Source organism: Carcharhinus amblyrhynchos, chromosome 19 (genome assembly GCF_965287045.1).
Source record: "Carcharhinus amblyrhynchos chromosome 19, sCarAmb.v2.hapA, whole genome shotgun sequence".
In the NCBI taxonomy this organism is placed as follows: Eukaryota; Metazoa; Chordata; class Chondrichthyes; order Carcharhiniformes; family Carcharhinidae; genus Carcharhinus; species Carcharhinus amblyrhynchos.
This window is the reverse complement of record NC_137342.1, coordinates 15,664,870-15,689,861: the sequence shown is the minus strand read 5'-3', so window position 1 is coordinate 15,689,861 and position 24,992 is coordinate 15,664,870. Positions and strand designations below refer to the sequence as shown.

At 40.4% G+C, this 24,992-nt stretch overlaps 1 protein-coding gene across 3 annotated transcripts in view; it reads right to left on the bottom strand.

Annotated features, from left to right (window-relative positions):
• The window catches only part of lrrk2 (leucine-rich repeat kinase 2), a 157,843-nt gene that overhangs the window by 37,840 nt on the left and 95,011 nt on the right, over positions 1–24,992 (bottom strand). For all 3 annotated transcript variants that reach the window (XM_080207288.1, XM_080207289.1, XM_080207290.1), the window contains 10 exons: positions 23,163–23,256; positions 17,201–17,387; positions 16,773–16,954; positions 15,108–15,343; positions 12,107–12,234; positions 10,079–10,297; positions 8,618–8,819; positions 5,723–5,811; positions 4,251–4,438; positions 2,847–3,001 (listed from right to left, as the gene is read on the bottom strand). In XM_080207288.1, coding sequence (XP_080063414.1) covers positions 2,847–3,001; positions 4,251–4,438; positions 5,723–5,811; positions 8,618–8,819; positions 10,079–10,297; positions 12,107–12,234; positions 15,108–15,343; positions 16,773–16,954; positions 17,201–17,387; positions 23,163–23,256 — 1,680 coding nt within the window. The remainder of the gene's footprint in view (positions 1–2,846; positions 3,002–4,250; positions 4,439–5,722; positions 5,812–8,617; positions 8,820–10,078; positions 10,298–12,106; positions 12,235–15,107; positions 15,344–16,772; positions 16,955–17,200; positions 17,388–23,162; positions 23,257–24,992) is intronic.

Here is a 24,992-nt window from a genome sequence, read left to right as displayed (position 1 = left end):
TGTATTGGTCCACAGGAATACAAGACCAATTTAATTGCAGGGCTCATCCAGTACTCTATATCTTAAAAAGGGAAAAAAATTATAAAGACTTCAAACTGACAATATTATCTCTAAATTAGAACAGAGTAATTGAGTTACTCATTAGTGGTAGAATCAAAGTCAAATAGCAAGACTACTTGGGGATTATAGGTACTGGAATATTACCTGATATTTTTCTCAACATGGAGAATCTGTTCAAGAGACCAAACTTTTTTCAAATTTAGATCTGACAAGTGCCTATCTACAACCTCAGTTTGATTATGTCTAAATCATATCTAACTATTAATAAACACATGAGTCTATTTCAGTTGCATAGGCTGCCATTTGGTGTTTCTTCAGTCCCTTGCATTTTCCAAGGGGTGATAAACAAAATTTTGCAATGAACTCAGCCATTTGGATAACATACATATTTCAGCTTCAAGCAGGGAGGTCGCCTAATACAAACATCTGGAAAAGCACTGAGTTCAGGCGAAGGCATATATATGTGAAATGTTTCAAAACAATATTCTACTTAGGTCACATGATAAACAAATATAGGCTACAATCTATGAAACAATAAGAAATCCTCAGAATATCCTAGGCTTATTTTTTTTGGGTCTTAACTACCATTCTTTATGCATAAGAATGAGGGGTTAGTTGATAACGGTTGTGTTATGTGGGGAGCCAGAGTTATAATTCATGAAAAGTACAAATAGATCTTCATGATCTACAACTGGGACTAAGGTAGATAAATGGTCGAATGACAACCTATATTTCAGTGCCTGGTTTAGATAAGATCATAGAAGACAAGAACAGTGTACAGCATGCCACACTGGAAGGAAGAAGCTATCATCAATATCTTAGCAACCATGGAAGTGAAGGGCAAAAGCTACTCATTGTGACAGGTAGCTAACTGGAGTGGATGAAGGGGTTTTCAACGAATCAAACAACAAGCAAAACTCTGGATACCTTGTGTTGTTTATTTGCTGTTTATGGATTTCCAGTTAAAAGTGTATCTGACAACAGACTTCAATTTTGATTAGAAGAGTTTTCAAGTTCCATGAGAATGAATGGGGTGAACCACAATAGAGTTCCACCACATCATACTGCTGCAATTGAGGCAGTAAAGAACAAAGTACAAATTGATAAGCATTCTCTTGTTAAACTATTGCCAGATACAATTTGGTAGAAACATCAGATGTCATTCAATCACAAACTGGCAATTTTTTTGTACATTTATCATAACTTACCTCGCACCACTACTGCTAGAACTCGGGCTAAATTGCTACTTAGAAGAAAGCCTAGAACAAAGTGTTCGTTGCTGAAACCAGATTCAGCACAGTGAGTAAGTAAGAAACAATCAAAGCAGGGAGTCATGATAGAAATGGAATGAAAGGAGGACGTCTGAGGCTGAAGCAGAGATCAAGGTAAAACAATCTCACCATAATTGGGTGAAGTAGTTACCAAGAATGTTTGTGAAAATATATGTGAGCCTCGCACATATTTGATCAGGACGTTTGGTAGTGAAAAGGTTATATTTGTATTTCTAGATCATATTTTATCTTCAGCGATTCATAAAGAAGAAAGGATCTCTAAAGAATCGAAAAAGAGTCTGATGAAATGGAGAGCTGGTGTATGAGTACAGTAGCAACCGTTGCTTCAAATCATGTCTGAAATCGGTTCAGTTCCAAGTGAGAGACAAACAGACATGTCTGGTGAAGTGGAAGATTCAATTTAAGGTCAAAGGCAAAAATCAGTCCTTGTTGGAGAAAATATTCTCCTCAGACTCAGATCCTTGCCTAAATTCTGGAAGCTTGGATGAAGATGGGAAGTATCATTTTAAAAATAGGTAACGGTGGTTGCGTTGGCTTTCTAAATAAATGAAAAACAATAAATTTTTGCAAGTCGCATCGAATTTGATGTTATCTCATTTTTTCATTAAGAAGGGAGCAGTTTAAAGGCACACTCTTGAGGATATTTTTGTGCAGATATATTTCGTTACACTGGAATAAAGTAGTTTTATGAACTCCATGTGCTGTATACAATCTCTTTTCTATATTGCAAAGACATCAGATATTAAGGAGGCAATTTTCCAACCTTATCGCACCTGGCAGAGATCACGTCAATCCCAGAAAATTGTGTGCAGGCCTAATAAGCAGTTCCGTGCCCAGTGCCAGACAGTTTACAATCCCAGCCCCTTTCTACTGGCACAAACCAAATTGCATACTTGCATGAGATTGCCTGGATTTCAAATCAATCTCATTAGCAAGTTTGGCACATGAATGTCCCACTCTCAGAATGTTCTCAACTCTCTGGCAGGACTTCACAAAAGCACAAATCACGAGTGGTCTCTACAAGTGGTTACTCTGGAAGGCTCGGAGGTCATTGAAGCCCCTGGGTGATCAGGGTCATGGCTGACATTGCCCACTGCACACTGTGGCAATGCCAGTTGAGTACAGCCAATGCGCCAGGATAGTACAAAGGAGGTGGGGCCTGAATTGGAGCTATAGTGGGAGGACATGCCAGGGGTCATGCTGGGGGGTGGGGGGGGGGGGGAGGAGGAGGAGGAAGAAATCCTCTGATGACAGCAATCCATCCTGGTGCCCTTGCAAAAGGGCGCCCGAGCTCTCCGCAGCCAGCGCACTAATATGTTTAGGCGCACACCCCCCCAACCCTAATCCAGACAATTGCGGTCTGGAGTGCACTTGAAGGACCAGCACAGAATGCTGTGGTATTCTCACTGTTTGACACTTTTTTTTTGAAAGATTTTGCCCTATATCTTTCAAATAAGTCATTAATCATTTGATGAGAAGAAGTTTGACAATTACCTTGTCTACGAAGCATATAAGAAGAAACTTCCAGTAACCTGTTTATAAGTCTGGACCAGAATCCCATTGGAAAATATGGCATCTCGTAAAGCCTTACAATCAATTCAGAGTTTTCACAATGTGGGAGTTCAATTACAGGTCGCTGATCAGGTAAGCTGAGAAAAATAAAAATTAATTAAAATGTGTGATAAAAGCTTTACAATCTCATGCAGTAAATGTATTGAAAGCCATTCTTAAAAATAAAGCAATTGGTGTAACAATTACTTAACTGCACAAGTTAGCATCTAGAATTTGGTTATACATCTGTTTAAAGTTTTAAAAAGTAGTTAGGTGACACATAGGAAACTACTAAAAGAGTACCACAATATAATTCTTCTGATCACAAATATCAATAAAAGAATACCTTGTGCATGAGTCGCAAAAACCCAGCTTGCAAGTGCAACAGGTGGTCAGGAAGGCGAATGGGATGCTGGCCTTCATAGCGAGGGGGATTGAATATAAAAGTAGGGAGGTCTTGCTGCAGCTGTATAGGGCATTGGTGAGGCCGCAGCTGGAGTACTGTGTGCAGTTTTGGGCGCCACACCTGCGCAAGGATATTTTGGCCTTGGAGGGAGTGCAGAGGAGGTTTACTAGGCTGATACCGGAGTTGAGGGGGTTGAGCTATGAGGAAAGGCTGAATAAACTAGGCTTGTACTCGTTAGAGTTTAGAAGAATGAGGGGAGATCTCATTGAGACGTATAAGATGATGAATGGGATGGATAGGATAGAGGTGGAGAGACTCTTCCCGCTCAAAAAAGACAGTAGGAGTAGGGGGCACAGCCTCAAGTTAAAGGGGAGGCGGTTTAGAACGGAGTTGAGGAGGAACTTCTTCACTCAAAGGGTGGTGAATCTCTGGAATTCTCTGCCCGTTGAAGTGGTGGAGGCTGCCTCGCTAAATATTTTTAAGAAGCGGGTTGATGGGTTCTTGATAAGAGAGGGGATTAAGGGTTATGGGGAGAGGGCGGGAAAGTGGAACTGAGCCACGACAGATCAGCCATGATCTTATTGAATGGCGGGGCAGGCTCGAAGGGCTAGATGGCCTACTCCTGCTCCTATTTCTTATGTTCTTATGTAACTAGGCATTTACTTACTTTCAATACTATAATGCAAAACCATACTAAAAACACAACACTATTACAAATGTAACTATATGAGAACAAAGTGTGCACAAAATGTTCACATTGTACATATAATATTCAAGCTCCTTTTAATGTTGTAGTTATATTCTTGCAACTTGACACCAAACCGCACAACCACACAAACCATTACATCTGGTCTTTTTGTTTGCATAATATCCTTCGACTTACAAATATTAATTCATGAATTCAATACTTGATAATTAATTTGATTTTATTCAAGACTTGCCTGCTTGGAATAAGTAATTGTTCCTCTCCTAAAGGCAATGCAATTTGGAATTTTTCCAGGAGTTTTATGTATTGTGACATGTAATTCTGAGGGAAGCTGCTTTTCTGGGAGAGAAAATTCTCAACATCTGATCGGTAAATAATTCCACAAGGATGCTTTGGAAAACTTGCTGATTTGACAGTCACAATCTAATTTCAAAAAGAAGTACACAGTAATAGATAATTATAAAATATTGGAACAATTACAAATGAAGTTGGTGTTTCAATTTTCAAACTCATAACCAATGAAACTCGGTGAAGATCACTATGCACTCAACCCATTGTTATGTTTCTATTATGATCTCTGGTATTTCTGACAAATTACAGTTCATGCTATATTTCATTAACCTAGTAATTCATTAACTAAGCAAGACTATTCAATAAACTAAAATGAAACTCAGTTATCCAGACTTTTAAGAAGTGCTCAGAAATGCTACAGTTTTACATTTTTGAAGATTATACAATTACAAGATAATAATATGGAATGAGAAATTGTGTTCAAAAAGTTTTTTTTAATTGCTCCAGTAGGTCTTACAAAACAATAAAAAACAGGCTTTAAAAGATAATTTAGAACATAAAAAGCAGGAGCATGAGTAGGCCCTCAAGAATGCTTCACCATTCAGCAAGATCATGACTGATCTGACTGTGGTCTCAACTCCACTTTTCTGCCCAGCTCCCATAAATGTTGGCCCACTTGTAGGTCAAAAGTTTGTTTAGCTCAGCCTTGACTATATTCAGTGACCTAGCATGACTTCCTCTCTGGGGTAGAGAATTCCAAAGACTTGGGGGAAATTACTCTTTGACTCTGCTTTAAATGGGACACCCCTTATTCTGAAACAGTATCCCCAAGTTCTAGATTCTCCTTGAGAAACACCCTCTTTGAGCATTTATCCTGACAAAAATTAAGCATGAGATACAATCTTTTCTTCCAACCTTTGGTTAAAGACTACAATAATATGAAGCTCCAACAAATTCTCCAAGCATTCATATTTTACTGGTAGCTAACGTGACAACTTGTGACTATAGTCACATGTAAAGTTACAAAATCACCACATCTCCTCATTTGTAATGAATTCCATGGCCTGGATTCCCCAGTTCTGCACATGGAAGGGTCCACAACAGGCAGGAATGGAACATTCGGAGAGCCGGCCAAAAGTACATTTTGGCAGTACCAGAAAAATTCCGGCTGCTAGCAAGGCTAGAACATCCCAGCCCCTAGCCCCTCCTTATGTTGGCTTTCATAACATTTTGTCAAGATTTTTTTAGAATCCAAGACCATTAAATTTTATTATGCATATATTACTGTTTGAACATCTAACAAGAGCCTCAGATAAAGTAGCAGATGAAAGGAATCTCACAGGTCTGAATAAGCTTTCACACATAACTCACTGTACAACATGATTACAATGCAAAAAAGATGTCTGTAGGTTGTACCTGTGCCATCATCTTACAAAGCCATTGTGGATCGACAAAATAAAGATCCCAAAGGTGAAGAGCTGGATCATGAAAATGCAATAGCACACCTGCAAAATCAAAATCCACCTTTAAAATAACTTAATACTAAAAATCCTGCTTATAATGCTAAACCTTAACGAAAGGTGAACATATAACTCAACCTCTGTGTGGTGTAATGTTTAATGACGCGCTATGCTTGCTTTTTTTCACTCTCAATGATGTACGTCGCTTATTATACTGAGGTACTGAATTGCATGGAGCTACATGGCCAGCAGCGACTTTTTCAGTTTAAGATGACCAAAATTAATGTGGGCATTCCATCTCATTGGAGCCAGTTGCCACAAATAATTTATTGACCATATTTACCCTTTTTGTAAAATCTATTGTATGTGCAAGGGTTAGTTACACAGCATCTTGATTCTCAAATGGGCATGAATGGTAAAAGTGAATGCTAGTGTATTTCACCAAATTTTCTAATCATTCTTAAATGGCAGCTAAGGAGGCATCGGTACACTCATTAACATTTTTCTTTTTCTGGTTGTGCCATTTGTTATTTTACAACTGTTGGTGGTTATTAATAACAAAGAAAAATGTCCCAATATGCTTCACAGATACCACAAAAAGAAATGCACACTAAGCCATCGCAATATATACCAGATGAAGTCAACAAAAACTCAGAGTTGGTTTTTAAGGAACATATTAAAGGGGGAGAGCAAAGCAGAGGGATTTAGAAAGGGAATTCTGGAGATAAGGCAACTGAAGGAATGGCTGTCAATACTGGGTAGAAGGGAGGAGGCCAGGATTCAATGAATGAATAGTTTGATGGATGACAGAGAAAAGAAGGAATGAAGCCATTTTAGGATTGAAGCACAAGCACAGAAGTTTTAAATTATAGCTGTTGGGTATCAGGAATCAATTTGGATCAGTGAGAATGGGATGCTGGACAAAACAGGGCTTGGTCTGGGGTGAAAATATGCAGCAAAGCTTTGGATGAGCTGAAGGTTACAGAGCAGTGTTTTCGAAGTGGAGGGGTCACGACCCACGGGTGGGTAGGGGGACGTTGAAAAATTGGTTGCCAAAAATGATTCCCAAAAGGTGTCTGACCTTTTTTCCTGTTTCCTCTCGGGGTAAAGTACCACATGAGACAAGAATAAATAGGTAAGCATGCCTCGTACATGAACCTGGCGCCAATTCACTTGGTACCAATTTTCTTTCTCACAAGCTCATTGTCGATGTGGATCATTCGGTTATGCAAAAAAGTGGGCCAGAGACAAGTAGCAAGGGAATACAGCATGGGTCATAAGGAATGGCCATTTGATAAAATTAGGTCACCGGAAAAAAGTTTCTTATAGAGGATGCAGGATGGGTAGAAATTGAAGTAAAACAGACGTGCCAACGTTGGTGAAAAGACGCATGAGGTTTTCAGGAATTGATGGCCTGAGGGAAAAATAGTAGCAGATGATTAAGGAACACTGAGGATCTTTGTGATGAATAGGATATGGGATTAGGAATTCAATTTGGGAGCTGAATAGGAATTATGATAATGTACAGTTCAATGGCTAAGACAATGGTCAGTCAATTCTAACGGTAGGGTAGGGGCAAAAGACATTAAAGCCCACCCTCGCTGTCTGAATCTTGCTGGTGAGATCTCAATTTATGGTTCTTGCTACCCCTCACTGGTATTTTAATATTATTAACCAACCTGCTCGCTAGATAGTGACTCCTTGCTGTATTTTCAAACCTCGCCAATGTAACATCACGTTGATGAGATTTACAACAGCTTCACTCAGATATGAACCTGTTGAGGGATTCCCCAAAGGCATAAAGGTCAATATAGCCCCCAGGGAAGACAGACACATCCAGACAGTAACCTGACAATGCCCCTGGCACAGACTAGCACTGCCAGCTTGGTACCATGCCCACCTGGTAGTGCCAATGTGCCAGAGGCAGACCCTAGTGGGAGCCTCATGTGAGAGGGGGATATTCAATTATTTGTGCTGGGGATGCGCCAGGTGTTGGCTCTGATTCCAGGAACAGTGGACAGATGCCAGCATTGATCATGGATGAGGGTGGGGGAGAACACATGCTGGTTCTGATTGCAAGGGTCGTGGAAAGAGATGCCCACCTTGATTACTTGGGGGGGGATTTTTTTTTCCGTCTGATTGGAGTGCACTATTGGAGTGCAGCTGGGCTTTGCTGACATATTTAAGCCCCAAGACTCATCATTAAGGTGTGAAACACACCCATTCTCCCTGCATTCCCCCCTCCACACACTTTTTTTTGACCAAGTGTCAGAAGATCTGGAGAGATCTTGTTTCTCTGAGGGGGAAACATGCCATTTTTCTGACTGGAATCATAAGCTCACCCCCAATGACATCAGTTTCATTAGTTTTATTAATAAGGACTCTAGGCTTTTGGGGAAAAAAGACTTCCCATTCCACCAATGGACTGGCTGACTTCCATCAATTCTCAGTGAGCTTTGGATTAGAATGCTATCAGCAGTTAGAATTAGACAACAGCTTATTGTTTGTTCCAATTTATGTCTCTTGAGAGAATGTACTGGAGCAGCTGGGTGAAGATTACAGCATTTGATTAAATGTGTCAAGCAAAAGGAATGTCCAAGAAGAGAAAGGGATACAAAAATAAATTCACTGTTATAATGCAACCACAGTTCATTTAAAATCAATTAATTCTGCAGAGAAGTATTCATTTATGCTACAATATCACCTGGAATAAGCCAGTCTTTTTTTCAGGCACATAAATTTCCTCCTCCGTCACATTTACAAAACTAATTAGATGGTGAAATTCTCCTCAACAACAGACCATTTATACTGCTGATACAGGTCATTTAAAGACATTAAAGTTTAAAAATACCAGACTCATTGAGGAAGTGAACAGCATGGGGCAGCTCATTTTCATCCAACTGCAAATGATTCTCTTGAACGATTTCCAGCAGCCGCTGCTGATGAATTACTGGGAATTCTGTTAGAACAGAATTCCGTTCCTGTATAATCTTCTTTTCTAACTCCATGTAACTATGAGGTATTAGCTGACCCATTACTGGCTGGTCCCTGATCTGAAAAATATTGTTTGAAAATGAGAACCTTATTTTGTTGAGTCAGAACCTGCTACAGGTGCAACAAGAAAGTAGGCGATAAAATAAGTAGGCCATGAATAGTAACAACAAAGATTAGAAATTTGGCATGCAAATATGACTGATTTTAAACTGAGCTGTCAGCAAAGACCTCCATTCCTATACATGCAATACAAAGATTTACCATAATTTTCATTGTACTGCTTATCCCTAATAGGGGCTTCTCTGGCCACGCTCACTACAAAATTAGAGGTCAATGGACTTTGCGTGGTCCACTCCCTGCCCGCTACAATTCCCGTGATGGACAGTATGGAAGAATTCCCTCCTAATCTTTAACCTTTAAGGTCTCAATGTTATTCAAAAATCCTGCTTGAGTGGGAAGGATGATGATGTGTATCATTAAGAGACATTCGTGTTTGATTCCATAGGTTTGAGAAGAAACTGCAAATAATACTGTAGTTACCAATGATTTCACTACTAGTTTAAAATGAGCTGGATTCAAAGCCTTAACATCAGAGGACTGTTCTCTCTGTGATAAAATGGTGATTTATGGAAAACAACTATTAATATTAAAAATAACTTCCTCAGAGCACTCTGCTCCTTGACCTTCAGAAAAACGTTCAGTAATTGCCTATTCTCTACGTGAAGGTAATTCTGCATCAAGGAATCAGAGTATGCAGAGAGCTGCAGTCATTTCTATACATATTGTGCCCCTGAACTCAAGGATGATTACAAACTACATGAGCTTCTCTCTGCCAATTAATTATTTACTCTGAGTTATTTGCTGTCTACTTATTCCCAGCGACTAAATGTTATTTAATCAACGTGTAGCATCAGAAATGCAAATCATTTTTCTGCCAAGATAAAAAAGATCATAAAATCTGAAAATCTTACATAACTTTAAAGGGTTACAGCAACATTTTTAAACTGAGTGAACACAAAGCTGAAATATTTTCAAGACCATGACCAAACAATGTCCTTTGTAGTCACCATCTGGCATTTAGTGCATTTTTTGGCACTCTGTAAAGAGGAAATATATCTGCAGAAAGTTTATTGGAACACAGATTTTACAATAATCGAATAGTATAATCCTAGCGCTGAGACTGTGCGAAGACTAATGAAAAGTAAAGTGAAACTAATTATTCCACCAAATCTACTGAGAGTCTTGCAGTTTGAGACAATGGTTATTCATCCTTACACATAGGCAGAACTCGAGTTTTTATAACACTCGTTTTATGCACCTTGAAAGTCTGTATTTCGTTAATAATGGCTCTACGTAGTTTTACAACGGAATCAGATTCTTCTGTGGCCACTACAAAATGGTAATCACGGACAGGAGGAAAATCGTGCTGCTGAAGGAATTCCATCTTAATTTTGGTTATGCAGTTTTGCTGATGTTTTTCATTGGTCATGTCAACATGAGTGCCAACAAGAATTACAGGACAAGACGAGGCACGTGCCTATTAATAGAAAAGAAAACAAACTTATAATGCATATTAGAAAATAAATGTCATAATTAGGAAACACATAAAATGGCAATATAATTCACATAGCTGGTATCTATCTGACAGGTAACATTCAAACTCCAATAAGCTTTGAGATTAGTTGGAGCGAATTATGAGTTTAACATCTTTTATTTTCTCTTATAATCAGTAAAGCTGTATGTGAAACATCCCAATTTCTTCTGCTCTTTACAGGATTGAAACAGTACAAAATCCCTGTAGTCATTGAGAAGTTCCTTTTCACTTTGCCCACCACAGAAACATCAATGAAGTTCCATACTTGGATGATCCGAGATAAGGCAGAATCTTATAGTCTTTCTTGAGTCTAATTAACTACCTACTTATCACAAAGACTGTGCATTTAAAAAAGAAATTGATTTTAGGCAAAATAGCATCTTCACTAAAATTCTTAATTTTCAGTCTATTGTAGAATCTATTCGTGCTATTAGGTTCTTCCCAAAACAGTGTGACATTTCTAATTCAAACATTATTCAAGATCCTGCAAGAAAGAGTTCATAGTGTTATTCCTATTGGTTGTGGTTTCAGCCGTGTATCGAGGAGAATAACAGCAGCTATATCACTCCAAAAATGTGTACTTTCATTTGAAAATCCCGTCAAAACGACTTGAGAGTCAGCACTGAGTTTTCCCATTTGATTTGATAACTATGCACTAAGTAACCACGAAGTATCAGTCATGGCAGCTGTATGCCTATATCTATTATACCAATTCATAAATTGTTATCTCAGTCACAAAATAGTGCGGATTGAAGAAATGGCTGACTACACAATGGACTGAATGCCCCATCGTGGTTGGCGACACAATGGACTGAATTTTACAGACCTGCCTGTCCCTGTACATACCCATCAGGACTTCACCTGCACGAAGGAAACATCAGGTCTTGGTTCATCCATGGGCTAATTGAGCCCAAAGGCCTTGCTGAGACTCTGACTTACCTGAAAGTAAAGACTTCATCACCGTCTCCTCTTTGGAACTATCTGCACTCCCAGCAGTGGCAACTGCACTCATGGTACATGCTCGGACAAGAGTTCTACTGGCTATTTGATTACTAAGTCAATTAAAGCATTGGGGGTCATTAAATGGCACCCTGGAGAGCTGGCCAAGCACAGATGGGTTCATCCTTGACTTTTATATTGTGGGTTTTTAAAAATTTATTCGTTGGACATGGGTGTTGCTGGCATTTATTGCCCATCCCTACATGCCCTTGAGAAGGTGGTGGTGAGCTGCCTTCTTGAATCGCTGCAGTTCACATGCTGTGGGTTGACCCACAACACTGTTATGGAGGGAATTCCAGGATTTTGACCCAGCGACTGTAAAGGAATGGTGATATATTTCCAAGTCAGGATGGTGAGTGGCTTCGAGGGGCACTTGCAGTGGTGGCGTTTCCTTACTACCCTTGTCCTTTTAGATGAAAATGGTTGTGAGTTTGGAAAGTGCTATCGAAGGATCTACGGTGCTGAAACCCCACCTCCCTGATAAAATTCAGCCCAATGAGTAATGGTAACTGTTTTTTCATATAATCCACAGCAAAATTGCTATTAGCAACACGACAAAATACACAAGTACAAGTTGTTTGAGAAAATAATAAGTGCCACATGGCTAAAGTGAAATTGTAAATGAGCATTAACAAGAAATTTCTCCCATTTGGACATGGCAGTTTCTTCTTTTAAATTTGCTGAATAAATTGATTTTTTTATTACAAGCAGATATTATTAAATAAGGGAACATTTATATTCTTTCCCTCATACCTTGATGTTGAACAGCCAATGTTTGATTGCATCAATTTCACCAACTCCTTTACTGAGATTATAAACAACAAGATACAGGGCTCGTGGTGACATAAAATGAGGATGTGTGCTGTAGAACTCTTCTTGACCTTAAAAAATAAAATTGCATTGTTATTATTTTTTAAACTAAAACTTGTCAGTTTATACCTGTATTTTATGCCTAACTTACAATGAGATGCTTCAGCATAAAATGTTGCAATTCTATATTCCAGTCCCTTCTTTCTACATTTTAATTATAGCTCATTTTAAAAACAAAATGCCAAGCTGCTTGTTAAAATTTGCTGAGATTTACAACAGATCCGAATCCACAGATTTCAAAGTTGCTTTATGCCAGTTAGTGGATTTGGCCCTCCTACTGACCACAGGTATCCAGTCTTCATTTGTGTTTTTGCAAGAACAGGGGATAAGCAGAAATACAAATCAAACAGAAGCGAGTGTTTGAACTCACATTTCACCTTGATTCCCTTCCTCCCATGAAAAACTTCTAACTTGGCCACAGAGACTATTGTAAACAAAATTTCTCTTTGATAATGTTCAAGATTGGGATCAATGGCTTCCACTGCTGACCATGAAGATGACACAGAATCCTACAGAGCAGAAGGAGGCCATTCAGCCCATCGAGTCTGACCACAATCCCACCCAGGCACTTATCCCCATAACCCCATGCACTTACCCTAGCTAGTCCATCTGACACTAAGGTCCAATTTAGGATGGGCTATCCATCTTACCCGTTCATCTTTGGACTGTGGGAAGAAACCAGAACATCTGGAGGAAACCCACACAGACACGTGAAGAATGTGCAAACTCCATACAGACAGTGACCCAAGCTGGGAATCAAACCAGGTCTTTGGCACTGTGAAACAGCAGTGCTAATCACTCTGCCATCCTGCCATCTGCAATTACCAATTCATTACTTGGGGACGCTAATTCTACTCACTCAACAGCTTCAAGCGTCTTGACCATTGCTGCTCACTCATCTACTGGCAATTCTGTCAAATTATGGGTTTATGAACTATTAATAAGTTACTGGTACTTCTGGAAGGCAGTACCCAAAATATCTTCCAGTAACAGTACATCCTAACTAAACAACAAAGAAGGGCACTTGTGACAGGGGTTATTCTGAATAAAGTTGCAGAATTCACAGCATCTTCCTCCCCCTCCCACCAAAGGTATACTTGAAAGTGACTGACATAAGGCTCACTAGCTCAGCTGTAGAAGTTGTAATAGTTCTGACTGTGTTTTCAAATTGAACAAGGCTAGAGAAAAATGAATAAATTACATATTTAACTCACATACAAATTTTGTCTCAATGCCCAATAGTTTCTATGGGCCTGCAGCAAAACAAACCTGTCTTCCATAGAATTTCCAGTGCTGTGCTAGGGTGAGGTGCCTGCCAAAGTTAAACAGCTGGAGGTATACTGAGAAAGGTGTATTTGAGACTTACAGCATTGTGAGGACGGTGAAATGGAATATTTAGGTATTAGGTGCAAATCAGAAATTTTAACAAGTGCTGCTGGGTAAATGATGGGAGTGTGGTGCAGTTAGTAGCAAGACACGTTGTTGGTGTTGGGATAGCATATATCATTTAAAATTGCAATCACTACATGTTTGGGGTCATTTAACTTTTCATAGCACAGATATCCAGTCCTCAAGTCCAGATACTGGGAATTTACTTCCCAGTTACCTATTTCCAGTCCAATCCTAGCTTGATTCTTGGAGGTCAGGAACCATGGTATCCCTCTTCCTGCCTTCTACCATTAATGCCTTTAGCACCACATTCATCATACTGGAATCATCATCATCTCTATTCCTTTGTTTCAGTTTCCATGTTTTGAATTATGATATTATTATTCAGTGCTATGTTCCTCTAAGAAGAGCAGATTGATTGACCACATACTAAAAGCACAAACTTGTCCGGTGCCTACTGAGCAATAGGGAGCGATTCTCCCACCCCACTGCACTATTTTACTAGTGCTGCGGGGTGTGAGAATCTCATGTCCAGGTATGCGTGGGATTGCCACATGCATTCCCGCCACGTGTGGACCGCATTTCCTGTGCTGTCGGATTCAGACCCGCGCTGGAAACAAAAGTTTATTTATTTACTATTAGTCACAAGTAGGCTGACATTCACAAAGCAATGAAGTTACTGTGAAAATCCTCCAGTCGCCATACTCTGGTGACTGTTTGGGTAAACTGAGGGAGAATTTAGCATGGCCAATTCACCTAACCTGCACATCTTTGGTCTGTGGGAGGGAATCAGAGCACCCAGAGGAAACCCATGCCGACAAGGGGAGACAGTGACCCACAGGAAGACAGACAAGTTATTTTAATCTAATTCCAATGTTACTTCAATGTGATTAGTGGGCCTACGGCTGAATTCTCTGAACCCGCAGGCCTTTTCCACCCCAACAGAATATTTCACCCTAGTGGGGTTTACACTAGCTCTCCACTTTCGGGGAGCTGACAGCCTGATCCTGCTGGAGTGAAGGGGGAGCAATCAAGGCCCCCCAGAGGGTTGAGAGGTGCCCCCTGGGCATGGGCACCTATAGAAGTCTCACAACACCAGGTTAAAGTCCAACCTGGTGTTGTGAGACTTCTTACTGTGTTTACCCCAGTCCAACACCAGCATCTCCACATCTTGGGCACTTTGACAGTGCCAGCCAGTCTGTCCCTGGCACTTTGCCCCTTGGGAGCCCAAAGGGCAACTTGGCACTGTCCACTGGGCATCAGGTAGTGCCAAGGATCAGCACCTATATGGGATGGGACCTTGTGGGTGCAAGGCTTAGAGGTAATCAGTAGGGTGGGGTGGGGTGTGGGGTGTGAGGGGGGTGGTCACACTGTCACGCTGCCCGGGGATCCATGTGGAAAGGAGGGAAGAAGCAAGTTTAAAAGAAGCAAAATAAAGTTGACTATTTAAAATTCTAGGAAATGACCCCCAATAAAAAAGCAACAAACAATTTACCTGCAAAATCCCAGACACTCAACATATAGTCCTTTTTCTTCCCTTTTTTATCTTTTCCATGAATTGGCCATTCTTTAACATCAATTCCAATGGTTGCTTTCTCTGGGCCTGAATTAGGTTGCTTGCATTTCATCAGTTGTTGAAGCAATGTTGTTTTACCACTACCTGCATTTCCCACAATCATTAGCTTCATTCTGTAATAAGGCACAGCTTTCTTCAAGCGTTGGTGTAGAAATCTAAAATGTGGAAGATATTTTTCAAAATTGATCAAGGTGCAATTAGATTACATTAGGTCTAATATTTACTCAGGCTGGGAATAGAGTGGATGGCAGAAGGGGAATTGTGGAAATCACAAAGGAATCTGCGAAAAAAAATCACAATAATCACACAAACTTGGATGACTTTTCATCAGTTCCATATTAAAGACAAGAAAGACATATCATACCAATCCTGATTGCACTCAGTACAACTATTGATATACAACCTTTCTGGCCTCAGATATAATAATTTTCCCTCAGAAGAAAGCTCATATTGCAGATTTTTTTAAAAAAAGTTTTTTTACTTTGTGGCCGGAATCTTCATGTTGGCAGAATTTTCTGTTCCACTGCAGTGAACAGAGATTTGGCCGAACGCGAAATTCTCAGTCCTCACTTGCAGTAATAGCAGGGCGTGAACAGCTGCCAGTAAGATTACATCCAGTGTCTCTCCCTCTCTCAGTCCCTTGCACGTGTTATAAATATTTAGTTTGCTTTCTGTGCAATGATTTAAAAGTAATTTATATTGCCTGTTTTCTACTTCCAAATTTCCAAGCCTGCATAACAATGAGGATTTTGAGTCTCCCTATTGCTCACAGACATTAACAATCCCCAGTAGAGGGTGCCATGCTGATTCAGGCGTGTGTAGAAATCTCCACCAACTTAGCTTGTGAAAAGTCTCTGGGCAACTGTACATAAGGTGAACAGCTATAGCCATTCCCTCATCACTCATTAAAATCTGGGCCAATATATATTAATGCAGAACCAAGGCTCTCAAATTTTACTCCGGCCGGGTCTGCTGCAATGTTGACAAGATGAACTGTGACCACAAACTGTTGACTTAGCTGACTTCAACAAAGCATTTGACACAACATAGAATTAATTATAGGCAAAATAGTGCAAGGCAGCAAGCACCTTTGAGGCAGTCTCCCCTTTGGGCCTTCTTACAGTCAACAGTCCAGCACAATGCTAGCACTGCTGTCTCAGTGCCAGGGACCTGGGTTCGATTCCCGGCTTGGATCACTGTCTGTGTGGAGTTTGCACATTCTCCCCATGTCTGCATGCGTTTCACCCAGGTGCTTCGGTTTCCTCCCACAGTCTGAAAGACATGCTGGTGAGCAGCATTGACGCAAACACGCACCAGAGTGTGGCGACTTGGGAATTTCACAGTAACTTCATTGCAGTCTTAACGTAAGCCTCACTTGTGACGAATAAATAAACTTTAAAACTTTACAATCATGATGTTTTCTACCAAAGTAAAATCATGGTGTAACTGCTTTCTTAGTTTCATATTTCACATACTGCAGTTAACACCAACCTTATCATGAAATACTCAAACAGTATTAGCATACCTGCACAAGCCGAGTGGTTGCCACAAGCAACACAACAGGAAGTAAAGTTAGTTAGTCACCTTATAATATCTTTTGTTTTGCTGCCCACATGTTTTAAATCCAAATCCAGAGACAGCCCTTGGAGTTCAAGCTCCCATAATTTTTGCAGCTTCCCCATTTCATTTGGCAAAGATCTCAAGTCAGAGTTATTACTCAGGAGTAAAGAGGTTATATTTTCTAGTAGGCCAATTTCAGAAGGTAGCTGGAACCAATAAAAAAAATCCAAATGATTAAAACTCAACTCAAGATTTTATACATCTAAACATAAAATCAAAAATACTTAAAAATGCCATGAATATGCACAACTGTAGCAAAGCATAGTTTTAAAGAAACTTACATTTATCCACTAATCATGCTTTTTCCAATTTTTAAAGAAAAATTCAAGTAAGTAATCAAGTAACAGACTACTTATTTTACAATTTACTGAAATAAAATTAAAAAATTTCACCTCCTTCAACTTGTTATTGTTAAGATTCAGTTTTTCTAGTCTTGACCATTTGTTTACTCCTTCACTCAAATCCAAAACACTGATTTGGTTATGACTGAATATCAGCTCCCTTAAACTAGATGACTCCCAGCGTATAGGCCCAGGAAGCTCTGATATGTTATTGTGACTTAGGTTTACACTCCTTAAGCTAGAGAAAAAAAATCACAAATCATTAGCTGAAAAATAAAATCAATTTATGGTGATTAGTTGCAAGGCACAGAGTTTTGAAGTATTTTAATATTCTTGCTCTCAGATTCCTCCCAGAACACTGAACTTAACTCAACACACACGCCAAATTTCTACAGTTAGACATTGAAATTCCATTCTGCATGTGGAAATAATTAAAAGGCATGTAAATGCCAAGGAAACAAGAAATACAAAAATTGTGTCTTCAACGCTATCTTCAGTGCCACTCTCTGTTCAAATAGTTAAGCAAATTGAACATATAAAATTCCTCAACATAACTTAATAAAATATTAAAACCGATGCAATCTTTTTGAGGTGGAAGATATTTCACGATTGTGATTAACTGTGTTTTCAAATGATCTGCTGGCAATGGAATATTTCTATCACAGTAGAGTTGAGTGCAGTGGCTTGCTCTTTCCTTCAGTAAGCAACGTTAATTACAAAGCCAACAGAACATTACACAACAGGTTAACAAGTTACTTAAGCTTCACAACCCAATGTGTCATTATCCACAAATTCAGTAATTTCAAAAATGCTCACCAAAGCAGTTACGCCATTTGAAATACATGTATCAATGAGTTAACAACAAAGAAAGGGATCCTAAAAAAAGGTAACCAGAGAATGCTGTGCACAGTTGAAATTTCTGATAACAAACCAACCACTTTGTCAGATTCCGTGGTGGACTACATCCTGCTTGAGGCATTTCACAGAAGTTTATGGCTGATGGTGATGGCACACAGTTAAAGAGCAAGCGTTGGTAGGTAAGGAAATGGATAATAGAGACAGGATTGAGGGTAAACTGGTGGTCTTATAGGAAACATTTTCAGGTACTGGGGAATATTTCATTCTGCCGTAAAAGGTTTGTGCACAGGGGTGCAGCATAGGGCTGAGCAGAACATGAAAAGTGCCCAGGGAATTAGAACATCAGCAGCATCTGTAGGCCTCAGAGTTGTTTATGGTTGGTGAAAGAGGGGAAAAAAAAAGAGTAAAAGTTTGTTTGGAGCAAGCAATAGACTTTGAGAGCCCAATCAGAAATGTCAAACCCCAGTATTTGGAGCTACTGTCAGAAATGGGGCGCCACTAATCAAATGGATAAAAGAGAAAACATTCCAGCGGTTTGTTTGACTATTACAAGCTCCTAATATTGTTACGTCATTTATTTTGATAATGTTATATTGAAAACATTCCAGAATTCCAAATTCAACGTGGAAGTTGAGGTAACTCATCACTGCAGCAGCACATACTATAAAAATATTAAGCCTAATGAGAGGAAGGGGCGAGCCTCAGGCATCTATTGAGGTTACTGAATGGATTGCCAGCAGAACCTGGACAAATCTACTATTTATATTTCAGGTTTTGTGGCTCGTTTATGAATTCTATTTAAGATGGTGAATATTATTGATAAGCTGAGGGAATAAGCATGTTCAAAGAATGTTATTTCTTTTGCACCAGCTGTTGTTACTGATTGGTAATTTTGAAAAGCAAAATACTTGATTAGTTTGTTTTCCGTGGCATAGTAGTTTATGATGAGCAAATCAGCTAGGCAAGCTTAACAAACAGCTTTTTAAGACAATGGCAGAAGCATGGCATTTATGCAAAACTGACTCATGTGGAAAACAGACTGCCACACCTGAAATGTGCGTCCAGTGCAAAATTCTAATGGTGCAAGAGATCCAGGGCATTAGAATCCAAACAGGTATACAAAGAAATTATTTTTAAAACACTATAATCAAAACTTTCAACAGAATATTCAGGAATATCTGCATTAAATTGTTATGGCTTTGGTAAATATTGTGAAGAAATCCTGCATGTTGTGGTTACATCAAAAGCATGATGCCATGAGAAAGAAACTCAGGAAAGAGTGAAGCTCATGCAGGAAATAGAAAGCTAAGCGGTGATAGAGGTCTTTACAATGTCTATCCTATCAAATACGCCTTATACACATATGACTATGTAGCCAAATTCCCCTCCAACTCAATTGTCAAGTTTGCTGATGACACCAATGTAGTGGGTTGGATCTCAAACAATGACGAGATGAAGTATAGAGATGAGATAGAGAATCTGGTGAACTGGTGCGGTGATGATATCTCTCCATCAATGTCAACAAAACGAAGGAGATTGTCATCAACTTCAGCAAGTGTGGAGGAGAAGGTCCTCCTGTCTACATCAACAGGGACAAAGTAGAAAGGGTTGAGAATTTCAAGTCTTTGTGTATCCTGATCACCAACAATCTGTCCTAGTTCCCCCATGCTGACACTATAGTTAAGAAAGTCCACAAATGCCTCTATTTTCTCAGAAGACTAAGGAAATCTGGCACGTCAGCTACGACTTTCACTAACTTTTATAGATGCACCATAGAAAGCATTCTTTCTGGTTGTACCACTGCTTGGTATGGCTCTTACTCTGCCCAAAACCACAAGAAACTACAAAAAGACATGAGTGTAGCCCAATCCATCATGCAAATTAGCCTCCCATCCATTGAGTCTGTCTATACTTACCTCTGCCTTGGCAAAGCAGTCAGCATAATTAAGGACTCCATGCACCCTGGACAGTCTCGGTTTCACCTTCTTTCCATCAGAAAAAGATTCAAAAGTCTGAGGTTGCATACCAACCGACTTAAGAACAGCTCCTTCCCTGCTACCAGCAGACTGTTGAATAGACCTACCTTGCACTAAGTTGATCATTCTCTACACCCTACCTATGACCGTAACATTACACTGCACTCTCGTTTCCTTCTCGGTATGTTCTGTCTGTATAGTGCACAAGAAACAATATTTTTCACTGCATGCTAACACATGTGAGAATAATAAATCAAATCAAATTAAAGGTTGATCCCCTGGCTTGAAGGTAATGGTGGAGGAGCGGATATGCCGAACCATGAGGTTGCAGATTATGATTAAATATAATTCTGCTGCTACTGATGGCATATCCAGAATAGATACCCAGTCCTGAGTTGCTGGACTCTTTGAAATCCATCCCAATACCCATAGTGATAAACACCCAGGGCAATTCACTTGTGACTGACTATACACCACTCTGCCACCATCTCTGGTGGTCATGACATAAGGGATATAATTATATTCATCGACTCATATCTTACAGGCCATGTCAGACTTGACTTGCACTGCTATGGATGTTAGGAAGAAGGATTCTGTTGGGTTTTCATTTCTGGTCTCTAGGTTAATAGTCCATCTTGTTTCATTCCTTTTTTCAGGCTTTGTAGCAGTTTGATACAACAGAGTGGCTTGCTCAATATAATTCAGCATTTACAAGTCAGTCATATTTCTGCAGGTCTGAAGTCACAGATAGGCCAGACTAGATAAGAACAACCTTAACTCCCTCAAGGGCATTAGTAAACCAGATGAGTTTTATGTCACCATTAAATGAGATTTTAATTCCCAACTGAATTAATTGAATATAAATTTCACCAGCTGCTGTGATGTGATTTCAACCCACACCCCAAAGCATTGGGCCTCTGGATTACCAGTCCTATGATACCACTAGTACCACCATCTCCCTGTTTGTTTTGTGATATTTACCAAAATTAGCTCCTTAGAAATAAATTCTTTATCCCTTCCTCTGGGAGGTTGTGGTATACTGGTGGCGTCAAAGGACTGGTGATCCAAAGGCCCAGTCTGACAGTAGAATGCTTTGGGGACGTGGGTTGAAATGCCATCACGACAGCTGGTTAAATTTAAATTCAATTAATTCAATTTGGAATTAAAATCTCATTTAATGGTGACATTAAACCCATCTGGTTTACTAATGCTCTTGAGGGAAGTTAAGGCTGTTTTTATCTATTCTGGCCTACCTGTGACTTCAGATCTGCAGAAATTTGGCTGACTCTTAATGACTATCATCCAGTGGCTCTGATATCCATCATTATGAAGTGCTTCGAAAGGTTATTCATAACATGAATCAATTCCAGCCTCCCAGACTGCCTGGATTCACTAAGTTTACCTACGACCGCAACTGGACCAAATGCCATCTCCCAGGCCCTGCACTCAACCCTGGAACACCTAGATAACAAAGGCACCTATGTCAGACTCCTGTTTGTTGGCTACAGCTCAACCTTCAATGCCATTATTCCTGCAAAACTCATCTCCAAACTCCATGGCCTGGGCCTTGACTTCTCCCTCTGCAACTGGATCTTGAACTTCTTAACCTACAGACCACAATCAGTAAGAATAGGCATCAACACCTCCTCTACAATCATCCTCAATACCAGTGCACCACAAGCCTACGTTCTCAGCCCCCAACTATACTCCTTACACAGCTATGACTCCATGTCCAAAGTCCCATCCAATTAGATTTTCAAACTTGTAGACTTCACCACCGTGGTGGGTTGGATCTCCAACAAACAATGACGAGATAAAGTACAGGAGTGAGATAGAGAATCTGGTGAACTGGTGCAGCAACAATAATCTCTCCTTCAATGTCAACAAAACAGACTGTCATCAACTTCAGCAAGTGTAGAGGAAAACATGCCCCTGTCTGCATCAACAGGGATAACGTAGAAAGGGTCAAGAGCTTCAAGTTTTTGTGTCCAGATCACCAACAACCTGTCCTGATCACTCCATGCTAACACTGTAGTAAAGAAAGCTCATCAACACCTCTACTTCCTCAGAAGACTAAGGAAATTTGGCATGTCAGCTACAATTCTCACCAATTTTTACAGATGCACTGTAAAAGCATTCTTTCTGATTGTGTCACAGTTTGGCATGGCTCCTGCTCTGCCTAACCGTTGACTTTGTCTACACCTCCCACTGCCTCGAAAAAGCAGCCAGCATGATTAAGGACCCCACACACCCCGGACATTGTCTCTTCTACCTTCTTCTGTCTGGAAAAAGATACAAAAGTCTGAGGTCACATACCAACCAACTCAAGATCAGCTTCTTCCCTGCTGCCATCAGACTTTTGACTGGACCTACCTTGCATTAATCAAGGTAATCAAGGTAGGGAATTGATCTTTCCCTACACCCTAGCTATGGTTGTAACACTACATTCTGCACTCTCTCATTTCTTTCTCTATGAACTGTATGCTTTGTCTGTATAGCGTGCAAGAAACAATACTTTTCACTGCATGCTAATACATGTGAAATAATAAATCAAATCAAATGAAGTTAAATACCCTTTTGAAAACAACATTTATATGCAGGAAGTTCATATTTTGCATGGTACAATTTCATTTTCAACTTGTAATTGGACACGCATATTATACCTTTAATTTCAAATCTGCCATGTTCATCTGCTGCCATTAAATTAAAATTGTTAACAATGTGAAATACTGCACATTTCCTCTGAATGCTGAGAGCTGAATTCAGCCCGGACTGATGAAATGAAAGTTTAATTTCAGTATGGAGAATGTCAGTCCTATGAAAGTAATTCAGGAATCTCAGCTGAAATACTGATGAAAATTAATTCCATGGCACAACCAGAAATGACTTGAAATCTTATTTACTGAAGAGCATAATTATGGTTGGTATAGAAAGTCAATAAATAATTAAGACTGCTGTGGAGAATATACTTTGAAAATCAGCATTGGGTCATTCTGTTAATTTAGAGTAATGAGAGCTTTGTTCCATACACAGGACATATTGGAAGTTAGAAATGCTTGATGTGAACAATGGGTAACAAAACGCTTCACTCTTGGCAATGACATCCCTGTTCATTATGATACATTCATTCATGCACGCTCAAAAAGATACAAAAAAAATTGACGAATTAAAGTACATACTGTTGAAGCTTGAGAACTGCTTCAGGAACTGTGTCAAACTTGTTGCCGGCCAAATCAAGAGTAGAAATTTTCGACGGCAAGCCAGACAACATACCTGTTAAAAGTGAAATAACCAGTCAGAAAACCACAGGACAATACAGAGCAGTCTGAATTTGTTTGTCAAAGGAGCAACTAGACTGCAACAGGGAACTAATTTGCTGGGGGGGGGGGGGGGGTGGTGCGCGCGTGAGGGTAGGTGACATTACGGGGTCTAAAGTTAAGGAGACGGTACAGGTAAGGATAGAGGCCGAGGATGTCCCAATAATAGAGGGAGTAAGGGGCGTGAGTATGGTTGGTGGTGTTCCAGCAAATAAGGTCCAGGTGAAGGCTGGGATGAAGGCGCTTTATCTGAATGCGCGAAGCATTAGGAATAAAGTGGATGAGTTGGTGGCGCAGATCGACACAAATGGATATGATCTGGTGGCCATTACAGAGACGTGGCTGCAAGGTGACAGGGACTGGGAGCTGAATGTCCAGGGGTATCAAGTGTTTAGGAAGGATAGGTGGGAGGGAAAAGGGGGGGGCGTAGCTCTGCTGATTAAGGATAGCATCAGGGTGGTAGCAAGGGATGATATTGGAGCCAAGGAGCAGAACATGGAATCGTTGTGGGTAGAGATTAGGAACAGCAAAGGGAGGAAGACACTGGTGGGTGTCGTCTATAGGCCCCCGAATAATGATCTGGAGGTGGGGCGGGCTGCAGGAATGGGACGGCCGTAGTTATGGGGGATTTCAATCTGCATATTGATTGGTCGACCCATGTTGGACACGGTGGGCTCGAGGAGTTGTTCTTGGAATGCTGCCGGGATAGTTTCCTGGAACAGTGTGTGTTGGAGCCGACGAGGGAGCGAGCTATCTTGGATCTGGTGCTATGTAATGAGGCGGGTAGAATTAGGGAACTTGCGGTGAAGGATCCTCTTGGGGAGAGTGATCATTGTATGGTGGAGTTTCTGGTGCAGATGGAGGAGGAGAAAGTGGGTTCCCAGGCGCGCGTCCTTTGTTTGAACAGAGGGGAGTACAGTAGGATGAGAGAAGAATTGGCGAATGTGGACTGGGGGAGCGCGTTGGAAGGTAGGTCTGCTGAGGAGCAGTGGAGGATCTTTAAGGAGATCTTTCTTGGTGCTCAGCAGAAATTTATTCCGATGGTCAAAAAGGACCGTAGGAGGGGAGGTAATAAGCCGTGGATAACGAAGGAGGTGAAGGAAAGTGTTAAATTAAAAGCAGAGGCTTTTAGCGTAGCTAAGAGTAGTGGGCAAGAAGAGGATTGGGAAAGGTTTAAATGTCAACAAAGATTGACAAAGAAGTTGATAAAGAAGGGTAGGAGAAACTATGAAGCTGGGCTAGCGCTTAATATAAAAAAGGATAGCAAGAGTTTTTATAAATATATAAAAAGGAAGAGGCTGGCTAGGGTGAACGTTGGTCCCTTAGAGGATGAGAAGGGGGACTTAGTGGTAGGGGATGGGGATATGGCTGAGGTCTTGAATAACTTTTTTGTTTCAGTCTTCACGGAGGAGGACGTGAATAATTTGCCGGATGTTAGAGATGGAAAGGTGGTAGGACTGGAGGGTCTCGATGACATTACTGTTACTAGAGAGGCGGTGCTCGACAGACTGGAGGGGCTGATTGTGGACAAGTCCCCAGGACCGGATGGAATGCATTCGAGGGTCCTGAAAGAAATGGCGGAGGTGATAGTGGATGCCTTGGTGGTTATTTTCCAGACGTCGCTGGATTCCGGGGAAGTGCCGGAAGATTGGAAAACGGCTAATGTTACGCCGTTGTTTAAGAAGGGTGCCA